Source organism: Hyperoodon ampullatus (genome assembly GCF_949752795.1).
Source record: "Hyperoodon ampullatus genome assembly, chromosome: 3".
In the NCBI taxonomy this organism is placed as follows: Eukaryota; Metazoa; Chordata; class Mammalia; order Artiodactyla; family Ziphiidae; genus Hyperoodon; species Hyperoodon ampullatus.
The window spans coordinates 43,382,387-43,398,842 of NC_136916.1; the positions used below are offsets into that span (position 1 = coordinate 43,382,387).

The 16,456-nt window shown below is 39.8% G+C and overlaps 1 protein-coding gene across 1 annotated transcript in view; it reads right to left on the bottom strand.

Annotated features, from left to right (window-relative positions):
• MYO5A (myosin VA) overlaps positions 1–16,456 on the bottom strand; it is a gene marked incomplete at both ends in the record, with an annotated part of 187,086 nt that overhangs the window by 123,267 nt on the left and 47,363 nt on the right. The window contains one exon of the mRNA XM_079699077.1: positions 1,231–1,341. Coding sequence (XP_079555203.1) covers positions 1,231–1,341 — 111 coding nt within the window. The remainder of the gene's footprint in view (positions 1–1,230; positions 1,342–16,456) is intronic.

The following is a 16,456-nucleotide window of genomic DNA, read 5'->3' on the forward strand; positions in this document are numbered from 1 at the left end:
AAAGCATATCTTTTGCCACCTCTTAACATGGTATATAGCAGGTACCTTAACACACAAGCCTTGAATTAGTACACACACCTTTCTAAATCTCTGCTCCAGTCAACTTGTGATATTCACTATCTCCAAGATATATTCCAGTCCTCACAGTTTACTCCCTTCTCTTTGTTAATCCAAATTCTATCTTGTCAAAATTCTTCCTTCTCTTTGAAGCCTTCCTTGAAGCAGCCCACAGTGATATTTCCCTCTATTGGGATCCTAAAGTCCTCACTGTCTTTACAGTACAGCAGAGTGGTAATGAGCACAGACCAGAAAGGCAATCTCCTGGCTTTAAGTCCCAGCTTCATCCCTTAATGCGTGTATAACCCGGAGCAAGTCCCAAACTCTCTGAGCCTCAGGTTCTTCATCCATAAAGTGGTAATGATAATAGCCCAACCTCACAGGATTGTTATGAGGATTAAGTGAGTTACAGCATATAAAGCACTTAGAACTATGCCTGTACATAGTAAGTGCTCAATATATAATAACGGTCAGGACAGCATTATTCACTTGGCAGTTAATCATAAGCTTATCTTTTGACATCTTAATATTGCTGTGTTGCACTGCTTTTTATATCCTGTATTTTCCTGGCTAGATTATAACTTGTTTAGAGGAAATTAACGTCACAAAGGTTTTTAAGAAAAAAGTGTGACATGCCCTGTCAAGTGCAGTGGAGAGATTAAAAAGGGTAGAACTAAGACTCCACTCATGCAGTGAATGCAGATGGGAAAGAGATACAACTGGTTTTAAGTTTTTCTGGCCACTAGCAAAGTATTTTATATAACAGCTTCTAAGTAAATATTTTTCAAATATCTAGTTCCAGCAAATATCATATCTCAAACTGGATCCTTATATGTTGCTTTCTTAGATAATGTGAATAATTTAAATAGTATCCTAAACAAAATACAGATAAACAGGAATATCTTTGGGAGGATTAGATGTGAATCTAAACCAGGTCATAATAAATTCATAAATCAAAAAAATGGATTTTTAAAAGTAGCTGCTATTTTCACTAAGCCATTGGGATAGAAAATTGAGTTTGCCATTTTGCTATTTTTATCAATTAAGTAAGTGAAAATATTATATTAATTCAAAATTTAACTTCCAAGTGAAGTTAAGTATGTCACAGCAAATTTACACTTTTGAATTTCCTTCACTTTATGCCAATAACAACAAATAAAAGAAAATTCTTACTTTTCCATCCTCAAGGTGAAGGAGGAGGACTTTATCTCCTGGCTTATAATCTTTGAGCAACTCTGCTGACTTCCAAACTTCCTCGGGATCAGGTATCCAAACCCTGGCAAACTAGAAGACAAAAAGAAAAAAAATTTTTAAACCAGCAAATCAATTACTTTATAATGATATAAAAAACATATCATGGGGCTTCCCTGATGGCGCAGTGGTTGAGAACCTGCCTGCCAATGCTGGGGACACGGGTTCGAGCCCTGGTCTGGGAAGATCCCACACACCGCGGAGCAACTGGGCCCGTGAGCCACAATTACTGAGCCTGCGCATCTGGAGCCTGTGCTCCACAACAAGTGAGGCCGTGATAGTGAGAGGCCCGCGCACCGCAATGAAGAGTGACCCCCACTTGCCACAACTAGAGAAAGCCCTCGCACAGAAATGAAGACCCAACATAGCCATAAATAAATAAATAAATAAATAAATAAAACATATCATGGATTTATTTATAATTAAACAGTTCATGAACAAAATAAAATTTGGTCAATATGAAATTTAACTTTTAAATTAGTAGATGAAAAGTATTTTGGCCTCAGTAGTACCATCATGCCCACATTATAAAAAAGCATGCTCTGTATTGTGGTAATAATTTCACAATATATGTAATTCACATCATTATACCATACAACTTAAACTCATACAGTACACTATTTCAATTATATCTCGGTAAAACTGGGGGCGGGGGGAAATATGCTCTGAAGAAATAGCTTCAATTAAAATTTGACTTTGCCTTATATAAAAAATTCTACCTGAAAATGTAATTTTAGATGAAAATGTACATATAAATCTATTTTCTCACTGCATGTGGACTTTCATGGATTTCAGAACATGATTTGGAAGCTCTGGTGTGGTGCCTGTGCCAGTTTCACCACACAGCTATCCTTTTATCACAAGATTTGAAATTTGAGTTTTTTATTGTAGTTTTCATCCTGTCTTCTGCAAAGCCTTAGTGATTTCTCAGGTATGCGTGGGGGATCATTATGGTGTGGAGCGGAGGAGCCACAGCTGTTCTACGTACTGGGTATCTGGAATTTTCTTTGAAGAAAGTTCTGTTGCTAATTTTTAAAAACTGAGAAAGCACTGCTGCCTAGTATTTTGTCTTCATTATTTTATAAAGATGAGTGAAAATGGTAAAAATGGAATATTTGCCCAGCAATAAGACTGGCTCTCATAGCCTCAACATCATGAAAGAGATATCAAGAGGAGTTCCTGAAACAGCACATCTTTAGCCTCAACTAAACAGTCTCTGGATTTAAGCCAATTTTGAAGAAAAAGAACAGGAATGAATCCTCCAAACACCACAATGAAGAGAGGTTTTATGATTGCTTGGATTCCTCAGCAAGGAATCTCCCTTTAAAACGTATGTACACTGAACCCTGGTGTCCCTTTCCAGGAATATATCACACAGGAAAATATCACCAACACCAGCCTTTCTTTATTTTCTTCAGAGCTCTTCTAACTACCTGAATTTACTTATTGTTACGTTATTTCTTGTTTACTTATTTATTATTTTTCTTACTTTGTTAGAACATAAGTTCCATATCTGTCTTGTTCAACACTATATCAAGTGCTTGTGTACCTGGTACACAGCTGGGCCCTCAGTATTTGTTGAAAGAATCCCAGAATAAAAGAATGCCAATCATTAAATTGAATAATAGTGAGTATGGTAAAAAAGAAAAAGAAAAACAAAACAAAACAACAACAGAAAAAACCCCGAAACTTACTCTTTACTTTATTTATCTCTTATTATCACAGATTCATGCAAACTTTTTGTCTGAACAGTCTGCAGAGGAAAGCGTACTAACCCAGGTTATGGGTTCTAACCCCAGGATACCAGATTGGTCTTTTAGCTTTTATTTCAGGTATCTGTAAAATAAGGGATGACAGCAGGACTCACCTAGTTTATCTCAAGGGCTTATACACATAGAAACTTTGTGAAAAGCATAACCAATATATAAGTACAGGTTGAGATTGTTACTAAGTGCTCTTTCCATAAGAAGTGATTGCTAATGTTATATGTCAAATATGTTACTAAAATTTGTTTCATAACTTTTCCCTCAGTTACACAGTCCGTTAAACTGAGTAATATCTGTACATATTACTAAAATCTTACTCATTCAATAAACATTTATGTGTACTAACAGCTTCCACTCTGAAGTTTACTTTAGAAAGCCAGTATCTCTGTAACTTTCTCTGGAAGGATTTACTAGTTCCAAAAAAGATATGTAAAACATTAGATTCAGAGTCATGAAGTAACCTACTACGCTGACTGATGAAAACACGAAAAGCAAAATGAGTCCAAGGTGAGTGTGCAGAAGCATTGTTGACCTGCTCTAAACATGAGGAGATTTTCAACTAAATCTGGAAAGGAGCACCTTTGTGTTTTGTCAACAGCAAGCTCCAGCTCAGATTTCCACAAGTACTTTGGAAACAGTAATGAGTAGGTACTTTGCCAAAGGTTAGATTTCCAAGAGCTAGGTGTTAACAACACTTACAGATAGTAGACAGAGGCTAAGGCCCTTACACTCACCAGAGACAAGATATTTAAATAGCAAACATCACTCTGACAACCAACTTGCTCTTTATCCTATCTCTATCTCTGGGGAAGGTGTACAAAGAGAAACAGGTCAGAAGTCAGTCTATTATTACCACTGTCTTTTTATGATTCTTTTCCATCTTAACCAACGAGATCGGTAGCTCTGCAGAAACAACTGTACCAGAACTGGGTCAGTTTGGAAGGTATATATAACTTAGATGTTGAGACGGGGAGCAAGCTCCACTTGACAATTCCCCTTCCTGTTGCCTCTATCACCTCCAACCCTATTTTCCACTCTCCCTTAGACCCCCAGTGAAAATACACATGGCAGCCCTGAGAAAGAGGACTAAGCTTGTTCAGCCACATCTAGTGTGAAGACTGGGAAGGAAGACAAGAAGGCAAGGTCCCAAGATCCCATGAGAAACCTAGAAATGGGATGTGGCAGCAAGAGTCAGGGAGGAATCAGAAATAGGGCTGGACACACCTACCCACTGAGTCTGCTCAGGTACCTGGTGAAACAGAAGCGTTAGAGACAGATAACCCAAGCCAAAGTGAACCAGCCCCGACAGAGCTCCCAGCAAGACAAGGGAAGGTCCAGTGTCACAAAACAGCTCTGTCACCAGCTGTCTCCACTAGCTAATAGAGGGTGTGACTTTCCTGCAATGCTCCCCATTCCCTATTTTACTCACGCTGCTCTAGTTTTACCCCTCGTTACCTTGTGAGTCCCTCAAATATCTCACTTATGATTCCTCAGACCTTATTTTAGTTATTTATGGATCTGTCCACATCCTACACTAGGCTGCATGCTCCTTAAGCATCTTTGAGCCCCCTAGAGGTTGGCTCAGCTCCTTGCCCACAGTTAGTGGGGCATCTGTCTTGATTTTATGTAAGACAGAGGTAGGACAAGGGAAGGAAACAAAGTCAGGAGAATGGGGATGAGAGGTAGCAAAGGCAAACATCACAGACCCACCTCAGGATTTTTCCTGAAGCCACAAAGCACAGCTGAGATGGGGTAGGACAGACACTCAGGGAAGAGATTCATGGAGTAGTAGGCAAAGAAAGGGTAAACACTGATGGAGGAACTGTAGGAGAAGGATAAACAAGGATTTGGGAGCTGAGGTACTGTGACTAAAGCCACAAAAACTGTAGGAGATGAAGAAGAGAGAAAAAGGCTTAAAATAGATACACTAAAATATAAACACACATCAAAGATTTATGACAATTCAAAGGTACCCATAATTAGAAAGGAGAGTAAGGGCAAAAATGGAGATGGGCTAAATCTTATGGAAACAGTCAAAATCTGAGAAAAGAATGTTAGCACAGATTTAAGTTGCATAGTAGCTTTCAAGGAAAATAAAAACCATCTGTCCTTCTGCAATACAATTTATGATGAGGTAATTTTGACTGAGTCTAATGGGAAAGCACTGGAAAGGTGGGTTCAGGGGACATGCCTGCACTTGTCTGTGCAGAGAGGCGCACCAAACAGCACTGGTTCAGCCTAGCATGGCTTCTCAGGGGTTACACCCATCCTGTGTGCGTAAGGAGGTAGCAGGCATTCTTCTTATTGTATCCTACCACAAGGACAACACTCAAGAGGTCCTTGATTAATGGAGATGACTCACTGGAAGTTTTGCTAACTTGCATTTTGTCAGTCAAGGAACCCTAAAGTGTGGGCACCAAGAGTAATTGTTTCTGATGCCTCAGACACTTCGGGAACAAGACTGACAGCACTAACAGTAAATGACCAGTCCCTGAATCCCAAAAAATATGACCCATGTGATTCTCTCTCCTTCCCCAAACTCCCACACACATAATTTGCTTTTCATACAGCACATGTGCACATCTTTCTTAGCTCCCCTATTAAATCATAAGCAGCTTGGCAACATGGAATCTGCTTGGTTCATTTTTGATACCCCATTGTGAATGTTCACAAAAAAATGAATGCTTTAAGTGACAATTCAAACAAGCCTATAATAAAAACTAAGTGTCCCTCTAGGCTATGAACTGAAGCAGAAGAAAAATCTCAAATCATCAACACCCCTTCCTCTGAACCCTGACATGAACACTGACACTCCCTATGGTTACTAAGTAATTCATATAACCCTTAAGGCATGTTTTTGAGGTAGAAAATTCTATGGAATTTTCTATTCCTACTATGCTAAAGCACATAATGGGCTTCCAGAAATTACACACACACACACACGCACACAAATATCTGTTGAATGAAAGAGTGATATAATGAACTCCCATATACCCACCACTTAGGTTCAGAAATAGAACATTACTCCTCAGTGGGATATATTCTTAAAACATTTCATTTTCTCTCCATTTTCAATCACTACTGCCATTGTCCGGTCATGCCCAACTATGGGTTTGCAGTATCGTGAAAAAGCCCTGCTGCCTTACGTTTGCTTTGGCTATTTCCTCCATCTGAAACACAATCCCTCCCCCTTTCAGACAGCAGACCCCTATTTATTCTTCACATCTGTGTTAAAGTACCTCCTTCTCTAAGAAGACTTTCCTGACTTATCATCATCATTTGGCACTCTGTTCTCAATGTCCTCATGACCTCATACAATCTTCCTCTAGAATCCTTATCCCACTAAATGATGACTTTGCTTGCCTATCTCACTTGGTAGACTATAGGTTCCTTGAGAGGAGGGGTGCATCTTATTCATCTCTGTCTCTTCAGCACTTAACACAGGGCCAGCCTAATAATTTCTTAATAAACTTTTGTTATATGAATGTTCCTGACCTTAGACATTATACTCTAAGAGGGTAGATTAAAAGAAGTATTGGCCAGAAGCTCCCAGAATCTTCTAAAAGGGTCTATAATTTCCAGAAGTAGAGAGAGATGAAAGTGACATTGGAGAGTTGAGTTATACAGGGAATCTTGGTGTGATAGAAGGAAAAAGAGCCAGACACGAAACGAGTACAGAAGTAATGAAACATCCTTTCCTCTCCCCACCGCAAACCTCCATCCCTTCATAATTCATGTATTTAGAGTGGAAGCTAAACCTCACTTCCAGAACAGAGAGTCCCACTTCCAATCCCACCACAAATTCTTTACTTAGAAGGCAAAGAGGTGTTGTGACCACCACTTCTACCAGCCATCTCCTGGAGCAGCAAAGGGAGGAATAGATGGGAAGAAAGGTAGGCCAAGGAGTTAGAGCAGGGAAAGAGGGTCACACTAAAATGGGGGAAGGAGAAAAGAACGGCTGGGGTGAACACAAGGTGCATTCTGAGTAGGGCTGGAAGTAAAGAGCAGAAGTGTCCTGTGCCCCTACTGAGGCTTTTTAACAGATACAAGCATACCTCATTTTATTGTGCTTTGCTTTATTGTACTTTGCAGATATGGCTTTTCTACAAATTGAAGGTTTGTAGCAACCCTGTTTCAGGCAAGTCTATTGGCGCCATTTTCCAACAGGATTTGCTCACTTCGTCTCTGTGTCACATTTTGATAATTCTCACAATATGTGAAACCTTTTCATTATTGTTATATTTGTTATGGTGATCTGTGATCTTTGATGTTACTATTGTAATTGTTTTGTGGCGCTGTGAACTGCACCCACATAAGATGACGAACCTAAATGATAACGCTGTGTGTGTTCTGACTGCTCCACCAGCTACTGGCTCTTTCCCTGTCTCTTCCTCTCCTTGGGCCTCCCTATTCTCTGAGACACAACAATATTGGTATTAGGCAAATTAATAACCTTATAAAGGCCTCTAAGTATTCAAGTGAAAGGAAGAGCTACAGGCCTCTCACTTTAAGTCAAAAGCTAGAAACGATTAAGCTTAGTGAGGATGGTGCATCAAAAGCTGAGATAGGCTGAAAGCACTTACACCAAATAGTTGGCCAAGTTGTGAATGCAAAGAAAAAGTTCTTGAAGGAAATTAAAAGTGCTACTCCAGGGCTTCCCTGGTGGCGCAGTGGTTGAGAGTCCACCTGCCGATGCAGGGAACACGGGTTCGTGCCCCGGTCTGGGAAGATCTCTGGGAAGATCCCACACGCCGCAGAGCGTTTGGGCCTGTGAGCCATGGCCGCTGAGCCTGCGCTCACACAAATGATAAGAAAGAGGAACAGCCTTATTGCTGATATGGAGAAAGTTTTAGTGTCTGGAAGGCAGATCAAACCAGACACATTCCCTTAAGCCAAAGCCAAATCCAGAGCAAGGCTCTAACTCTTCAATTACATGAAGCCTGAGAGAGGTGAGGAAGCTGCAGAAGAAAAATGTGAAGCTAGCAGAGGTTGGTTCGTGAGGTTGAAGGAAAGAAGCCATCTCCATAACATGAGTGCAAGGTGAAGCAGCAAGGGCTGATGTAGAAGCTGCAGCAAGTTATCCTGAAGATCTAGCTAAGATAATGAAGGTGGCTACACTAAACAACAGAGTTTCAGTGTAGACAAAACAGCCTTATTTTGGAGGAAGATGCTATTAGGACTTTCATAGCTAAAGAAAAGTCAACGCCTGGCTTCAAAGCTTCAAAGGACAGGCCGGCTCTCTTGTTAGAGGCCAGTGGAGATGGTGATTTGAAACTGAAGCCAGTGCTCATTTAACCATTCCCCAAAACCTAGGGTCCTTAAGAATTATGCTAAAACTACTCTGCCTGTGTTCTATAAATGGAACAAAGCTTGGATGACAGCACACCTGTTGACAACATGGTTTACTGAATATTTTAAGCCCACTGTTGAGACCAATTGCTCAGGAAAAAGAAAGATTCCTTTCAAAATATTACTGCTCATAGACAAGGCACCTGGCCATCCAAGACCTCTGATGGGGATGTAAAACAAGATTAATATTGTTTTCATAACTATTAACACAACATTCATTCTGCAGCTCACAGATCAGGAGTCATTTTGACTTTCAAGTCTTATTCTTTAAGAAATACTTTTTTTTTTTAAAGAAACTTATTTATTTATTTTTGGCTGCGTTGGGTCTTTGTTGCTGCATGCAGACTTTGTATACTTGTGGCAAGCAGGGGCTACTCTTTGTTGCGGTGCATGGGTGCCTCATTGTGGTGGCTTCTCTTATTGCGGGGCATGGGCTCTAGGCGCGCAGGCTTCAGTAGTTGTGGCATGTGGGCTCAGTAGTTGTGGCTTGTGGGCTCTAGTGTGCAGGCTCAGTATTTGTGGCACACGGGCTTAGTTGCTCTATGGCATGTGGGATCTTCCTGGACCGGGGCTCGAACCCATGTCCCCTGCATTGGCAGGCGGATTCTTAACCACTGCGTCACCAGGAAAGTCCCAAGAAATACTTTTTTTATTCTTTAAGAAATACTTTCATTGCCATAGACAGTGATTCCTCTAATGGAACTGGGCAAAGTAATTGAACCATTCTGGAAAGGAGTCACCATTCTAGATGCCATTAAGGACATCTGTGATTCATGAGAATAGGTCAAATACCAACATTAACAGGAGTTTAAAAGAAGTTGATTCCAACCCTCATGGATGACTTTGAGGAGTTCAAGACTTCAGTGGAGGAAGTAATTGCAGATGTGGTAGAAATGGCAAGAGAACTAGCATTAGAAGTGGAGCCTGAAGTTGTGACTGAATTAGGGCAATCTCATGATAAAACTTTAATGGATGAGGAGTTGCTTCCTGTGGAGAAGCAAAGAAAGTATTTTTTTTGAGAGGGAAATCTACTCCTGGTGATGATTGCTGAAATTACAACAAAAGATTTAAACTTAGTTGATAAAGCAGCAGGGTTTGAGAGGATTGACTCCAATTTTGAAAGAAGCTCTGTGGGTAAAGCACTATCAAACAGTTCTGCATGACACAGAGAAACAGTTCACGAAAGGAAGAGCCAATCGATGTGGCAGATTTCACTGTTGTCTTATGTAATTGCCACAGCCATTCCAACCTTCAATAACCATTACCCTGATCAGCAAGCAGCCATCAACATCGAGGCAAGACCCTCAACCAGCAAAAAGACTACGACCCACTGAAGGCTTAGATGATGGTTAGCATTTTTTAGCAACAAAGTAATTTTTAATTAGGTATTGTACATTGTTTTTTTAGACATAATGCTATTGCATACTTAATAGACTACAGTATAGTATAAACATAACTTTTATTATGCACTGGGAAACCAAAAAATTATTGTGACTCACTTTATTTCGATATCCGCTTTATTGTGGTGGTCCAGAACTGAACCCACGATATCTCCGAGGTATGCCTGTGCCAAGGCTTAGAACTTAAAAGTAGTAGAGCTGGGATCCAAATCTCTGTCTACACTACAAGCCAAACATTCTTTCCAGTCCACCTCGCTCCTCCCTATAGTAAAAACAGGAGATTTCAGAAGGGAGAAACCCCCCTCTCCCACTCCAAAATTGTTCCCCTTTGTGTCGTAATGTAAACTGCTATGAGACTGGTCCATGTCATCAGGTAAGACTTAAGAAAGAATGTCTCATCTTGGGACTTCCCTGGTGGCTTATGGCTAAAAATCTGCCTGCCAATGCAGGGGACCTGGTCCGGGAAGATCCCACGTGCCGTGGAGCAACTAAGCCCGTGCGCCACAACTACTGAGCCTGCGCTCTAGAGCCTGCAAGCCACAACTACTGAGCCTGCGCACTGCAACTACTGAAGCCCACATGCCTAGAGCCTGTGCTCCGCAACAAGAGAAGCCACTGCATTGAGAAGCCCGCGCGCCACAACGAAGAGTAGCCCCCGTTCACAGCAACAAGAGAAAGCCCACACACAGTAACAAAGACCCAACACAGCCAAAAACAAATAAATAAAATATTAAATTACTTTGAAAAATCATTTTAAATAAATTGGGATAAAACATTCACATAACTATTAAAATCCTTAATAACTTGGGATAAAACATTCACATAACCTCTAGAGCCTTGTATTATTTGGCACCTCCTCCAGAAGGTTTTGGAGAACCAGCCTCATCTCATGACAGTCCCTACTATCCCCTTTCTTCACCCCACCAAGGGCCATCTGCACTGGTTTTCCTTCAACCGCTTAAACAATTCATGCTACCTCAAGCCTCAAGACCTTCTCTCATGCTTTCTCTTGGCCTGGAACCCTTAGCTTCACTGGTTATGTGACTGATTCCTACTTAGTCTTTCACATCTCAGCTTAAGTATCTGTTATTTGAAAAGACCCTCCCTGACCTCTCCATCTAAATTAAGCCCTGCTGCTAATGCTTTCTCACATAATCCTGTACTTTTTCTTCACTATAAAGATCACGATGACAGGGACTGGGTCTATTTTGCTCAAAACTGATGCCCAGAGCTAAACATATTGTCTTATCTATAACAGGTGTCTGATAAGTACCTACTGAATAAATGAATTGCCTGTTTCATCACATCTAAGACACCATCAATAATAAGATACATTCCTAATGTGAAAACCATTGTAAATGTTAGAATTCAATAAATATGACAGGTTATTATTGTACACATTGTTCTTACCCACATCTCTGACTCTATATCTCTGCATTTTTCCCTTTTTCTGCTACTTTTTCAAATTTGTCTAAAAGAAATTTATATACCCTTTCTTGAATGAGGCAGAATTTTATTTAATTTAAAAAAATTTTTAATTTATTTATTTTTGGCTGCGTTGGGTCTTGTTGCTGCGTGTGGCCTTTCTCTAGTTGCGGCAAGCGGGGGCTACTCTTAGTTGTGGTGCGCGGGCTTCTCAATGCAGTGGCTTCTCTTGTTGCGGAGCATGGGCTCTAAGAACGCGGGCTTCAGAAGTTGTGACACGTGGGCTCAGTAGTTGTGACTCGCGGGCTCTAGAGTGCAGGCTCAATAGTTGTGGGGCATAGGCTTATTCGCTCCACGGCATGTGAGATCTTCCCAAACCAGGGATGGAACCCATGTCCCCTGCATTCGTAGGCAGATTCTTAACCACTGCGTCACCAGGGAAGTCCCAAGGCAGAATTTTAAAAATAAAACAACCCACTTTAAAAAACCCAGTTTAAGTGTTCTGACTTCTAGAAAGCCTTCCTTGACCATCAAGTTAAGGTAGGGGCTCCTGCTTGGACCTTCCATAATTTCTGGGTTTTATCTCTATGCACTTTTCACATTCCATTGTAATTATCTTCCCACAGGCCTGTCTTTTTAACTAGATTGTGAACTCCTTGAGGACAGGATCTATGATATACCCATTGGCATCATCCCCATACCTGGCCCAATGCTTAGCAAAGTAGATGCTCAGGAGATGTCAGTTGAATGAATGAATAACTGAATAGACGAGTCTTTAGGAGTCACAGAACTTCCACAGATTTGAAATGTGAGAAATGGTACACTAAAACAGAAAGCCAGTCATGGCAGAAGACATAGAACCGAAAATAATTTCATTAGCTACCAGTGCAAGCATGAGTCACTCACACTTAAAAACACAAAAGGCTGGCTTGCCCAAATGAAATACCATTCTCAACAGGATGTTACTTTAAAGATAAGGAACAGAACATGAAGAGCCTCTGTGTTAGTAAAAGATATTCATATTTATATCTTATGTGCTAACTATTCCTCTGTCCACAGCTTGGGTAGACTTTTGATCGACAGAATTCCCTTAAAAACTGTTTGAACAAAACTCACAGTTTCTACTTTGTAGCATTAATGTTTTTAATTGCATATACAACAGGCTAGGCTAATAATATAAGGTTGCGGTGTTCATTTGATATATTGCAAGTTCAACTAGGCGTGTGATGAGTACCAAGGAGGCAGGTGCCCCCAGAGATACCCTAAAGGAAGAGAACCACAGAAGAAGTGCTGCTGGACTCAGGCCAGCTGCTGGCCATGCTTGCACCTTGATCATGGTGAGACAATTACTAGAAAACCAAGAAGCAGAAATCATTAGATATTGAGGTTATGAAACTCTAACTCAGCAATTCCCAAACTTCTAGAGACCAAGAGTACACTCTTCTTCCCTCAACTGTGACAGCCTTAAGGTGCTAAAGAGTAGTACTGAACTGACAAGAGCATCCGAATCAGCATCAGTAGCACTGAACTGACAAGGGCTGGGGGTTCTCAACAGGACTGACAGGAATTGACTGGACAATGGGGATATGAGAAAGCTCAAATTCATTTGTTGCTCTATTTTAGGATGTAAAAATCTCCTAGTTTATGAAATAAAGGACATTTGTTCTTAAGCAAGAGTTACTCCAACTGCATATGCTGAGAGAATATTCTGAAAGACAAATGCAGCACAAGAAGCAGAGGCTGTAAAAGAACTGAGGCCTCAGCTTTTTCCTCAGACGTCAAGCTGGGGTCCTGGCACTGATGTGACCACACCCTTCTAGCTGATCAAAATGGATTTCCCTGGAAATAAAAATTTTATTCTGTCTGTGATGACTGAGGAGGACATTACTTCTTTCTATCTCTTTATAGTGGCTTCTCACTCTTACAAAAATTTTATGAGTCTATGTATTTCTTCTTAATACCTAAAAAACTAAAATTTTAAAATATTGCAAAATTATCACACCTAAAATTGCTTTCCTTTTTTATTATTATACATAGAATTAGTTTTCCCTCACTCATTTTTCTTAATTTTCTTAGTTATTTAAGCTTCTATTACGGACAATTTCATAAGTTATTTTAGCATGCTTCATACAAAACAGATTCTGCTTTGCTATCTCACTCTACAGCCTTCATAAAAGCTACTCTAAATTTATTTCATTTTCAATCTGTATCTGGGATAATCAGCTTCTTCTATTTACTACCCACAGTATAAAAAGTACTTCCTTTTATTTGACCTATAATTACTTCTTTGAGGCTTCAAAAGATGCCCCTGAATTCTTATGTATACAGTGAATAAGTCCACGTTGCCCTCTTCTTGTGTTTCACAGCTTTCTGAGATTCCACCAGATAAAAAGTTCATTCTTTATCCTTTCAGACTGAAGAGTCCAATTTTTTTGAACAGTGCCTTATTCTTGCTTATTTTTAATCTCTCTGAATTTCAATTTTCTCACTTACAAAATAAAGCAATTAGACAATAGAGAATTTAGAGTCAAAGTTAAGCACACCAGCTTTGGAGTCAGACAGATCCAGTGGCTCAATACTTCAACTGGGTTGGAAGACTTTGAGCAAATTACCCAACTTCCTTCCTCAGTGACCTCACCATATAAAACTAGTTACTAATAATACTCACGTCAAAGAGTTGTTAGCAGAAAAATGAGCTAAAATTTAAAGACCTTTACATTATATTGTCACCATCCCTATTCCACCCCAACCCCAGATTTAAGCACCTCATTTGGCTTAACCTAAATTCCTTTACTAGAGTCTACAATGTACTGTGCATTTTGGCTCCTGCCCTTGGGTTTAACATCACCTCATTGGGGTCTTTTCCCTTCCTCTGAGATGACTGTGCCAGCCTTCTCTTGTTCCTAGAACACCCCAACTCTTTCTGACTTCAAGGCTGTTACTGTGCTCTCTGCTGAGAGCATCCTCCTCTCAACCCCCAACTCTTCTTACAGCTGGCTCCTTACTCTTCAGGTCTCACTTTAGATGTCTCCTTTGCAGAAAGGTCCTCCCTGGCCACCCTATAAATTGATTTGTTTACTTGATTATCTGTCTCCCCAACTAGTCTGAAAGCCCTGTAAAAGCAGGGACCACCACTAATTCTAGAACCTAGAACAACGCCTGGCAAGTAATCAATAAATATGTGTGGATAAAAGTGATTCACATACTGTCTATATGGCTGAAAAAAATAGGTCAGGACAAGGATGTGAAAGACCTCACATCGCATGTTAAGCAGTTTGGCCTTTATACTGCAGGAGATAGGGATTCATCAAAGGCCTTTAAGCAGGGTAACGAGTGACCAGATGTTTCTAACAGCCCAGTTGTAATCAGCAGTTCCTTAATCACAGTCCAAAGCATATCTTGTACCACTTCTGCTTGTTATTAGTTGTTCCTCCCCCAAGTTGTGTGTATACTACCGTCACTCACATTTTAAATGTAAACAAAATTTATCTAATATACACAATGCTTCCAAAATGCCATTCATATTAGGCAAATGGGGTTTGCATTGGAGGGATTGGGAGTCATCTTTGCCTAAGAGCAGGGGCTGGGAGGGTGGTCCAGTATGTATTATTTCATGAATGCTGGGAGCTAGAGGAAAAATTCTTACCCTGGAAGCAAGAGCCTTGGGAGTAAGTTCAATGGCAGGGGCAAGGGGAGGGACACTTGAGTGAGCTGGTTCTGAGAGAGCAAATGAGCAAGACACCTTGCAGGCTGGGTGAATCACCCAAGGAAAAGAACCCTGCTAGCCTGATTCTGAATGAAAGCACTAACCCTGGGCTCCAGGCCGTTTCCCTATCCCATCTGCCTCTCTGTTTTTAAAAGAAATGTCCTTTTAGCTGAATTTTAGCTGGGGAAAGCAGCGGAAAAAGTTGCCCTAGGCTTTATATTTGGAAAAAAAGGCTGGCTCAAAAGATGTTTAAGAAAAATTTACAACTTCTGGGTGGCAAAATACATCATAAACAAAGTCAAAATACAAATCGGCTCCCCACAAGTTTTGTAGCAAACTAATTCCCTTATCATATAAAGAGCTCTTACAAATTAATAAGAAAAAGATAAATAACCCTGTAGCAAAATAGGCAAAATAAAACAGGCAACTCACAGAAGCATCATTAAAAAAAAATAAACATAAGATGTCCAATTCACTAATAGTTAAAGAAATGCAAAAGCACAATTTAAAATAATGTGTACTGGATTTGAAAAGATTTAAAGAGTTGATAATAACATGTGTGGGGAAGAAAGTGGACAATTAAGCATTTTCACATATTGGTGATAGGATAAGCAGGCACAACCTTTTTAGACAGCAATTTGGTAATTTCTTTTACAATGTAAAATGTATACTTCAGGGATGCATACCAAACTGGGATGCAGGCAGACTTTTGACTTTGTATTTTATATATTTCTATATTGTACATTTCTTGATAAGTATTAGTTTTATAATAAAACCAAAAGTTTTAAAAATATGCACATCCTTGACTCATAACGTCTTTAGGAATTTTTCCCATGAAATACTAGAAAATACAAATAATTATTTCCAAAAATGTTCTGTAGCATTGTTTGGAAAAGTGAAAACTTAGAAATCAAAATGGTTAATATATATCTACATTAATATAAAGGTTAATATAACTATAGTAATATATAGTTAAAAATTTATGGTATATCTATATAATGGAATATTAAAAAAAACAATAATAATAAGGTAGGTCTATATGTACTGACATGGAAAGCTACTGTTGATTGGAAAACGGTAAGATGCAAAACAGTATCATTTTATGATTCTATTTTTGTTTAATATATATTCATATATCCATATAATATGGTGGCTTGACAGTCAACAGGTTTTCATTTATGGTTTACACTCTTGTGAACAATGCTTAAAGTCTGTCATTAGAACATTCATCCTTTTGCCCAATCGTGAATGAGTGACACCCTCTGTGAGACCTCTCTGGGGAAGGGAGACCAGAGCTGGGCAGTGGGGCTGGCCGTGCCTTGGACTCCATCTCAGTGTGGCTTTGTTCCTCTCTATTAGTCTATGTGTGTCCTCCTAAAGAGATTTAAGAAAATGTTTCTTTGTAGGAGAGATCTGTGAAAAAAAAAGCCACCTGTTTGTACCTGTGATAGAAGTGAAGCTTATGCTTATGTAAAGAGGTCTCTGAAAGTGACTGTCTAACC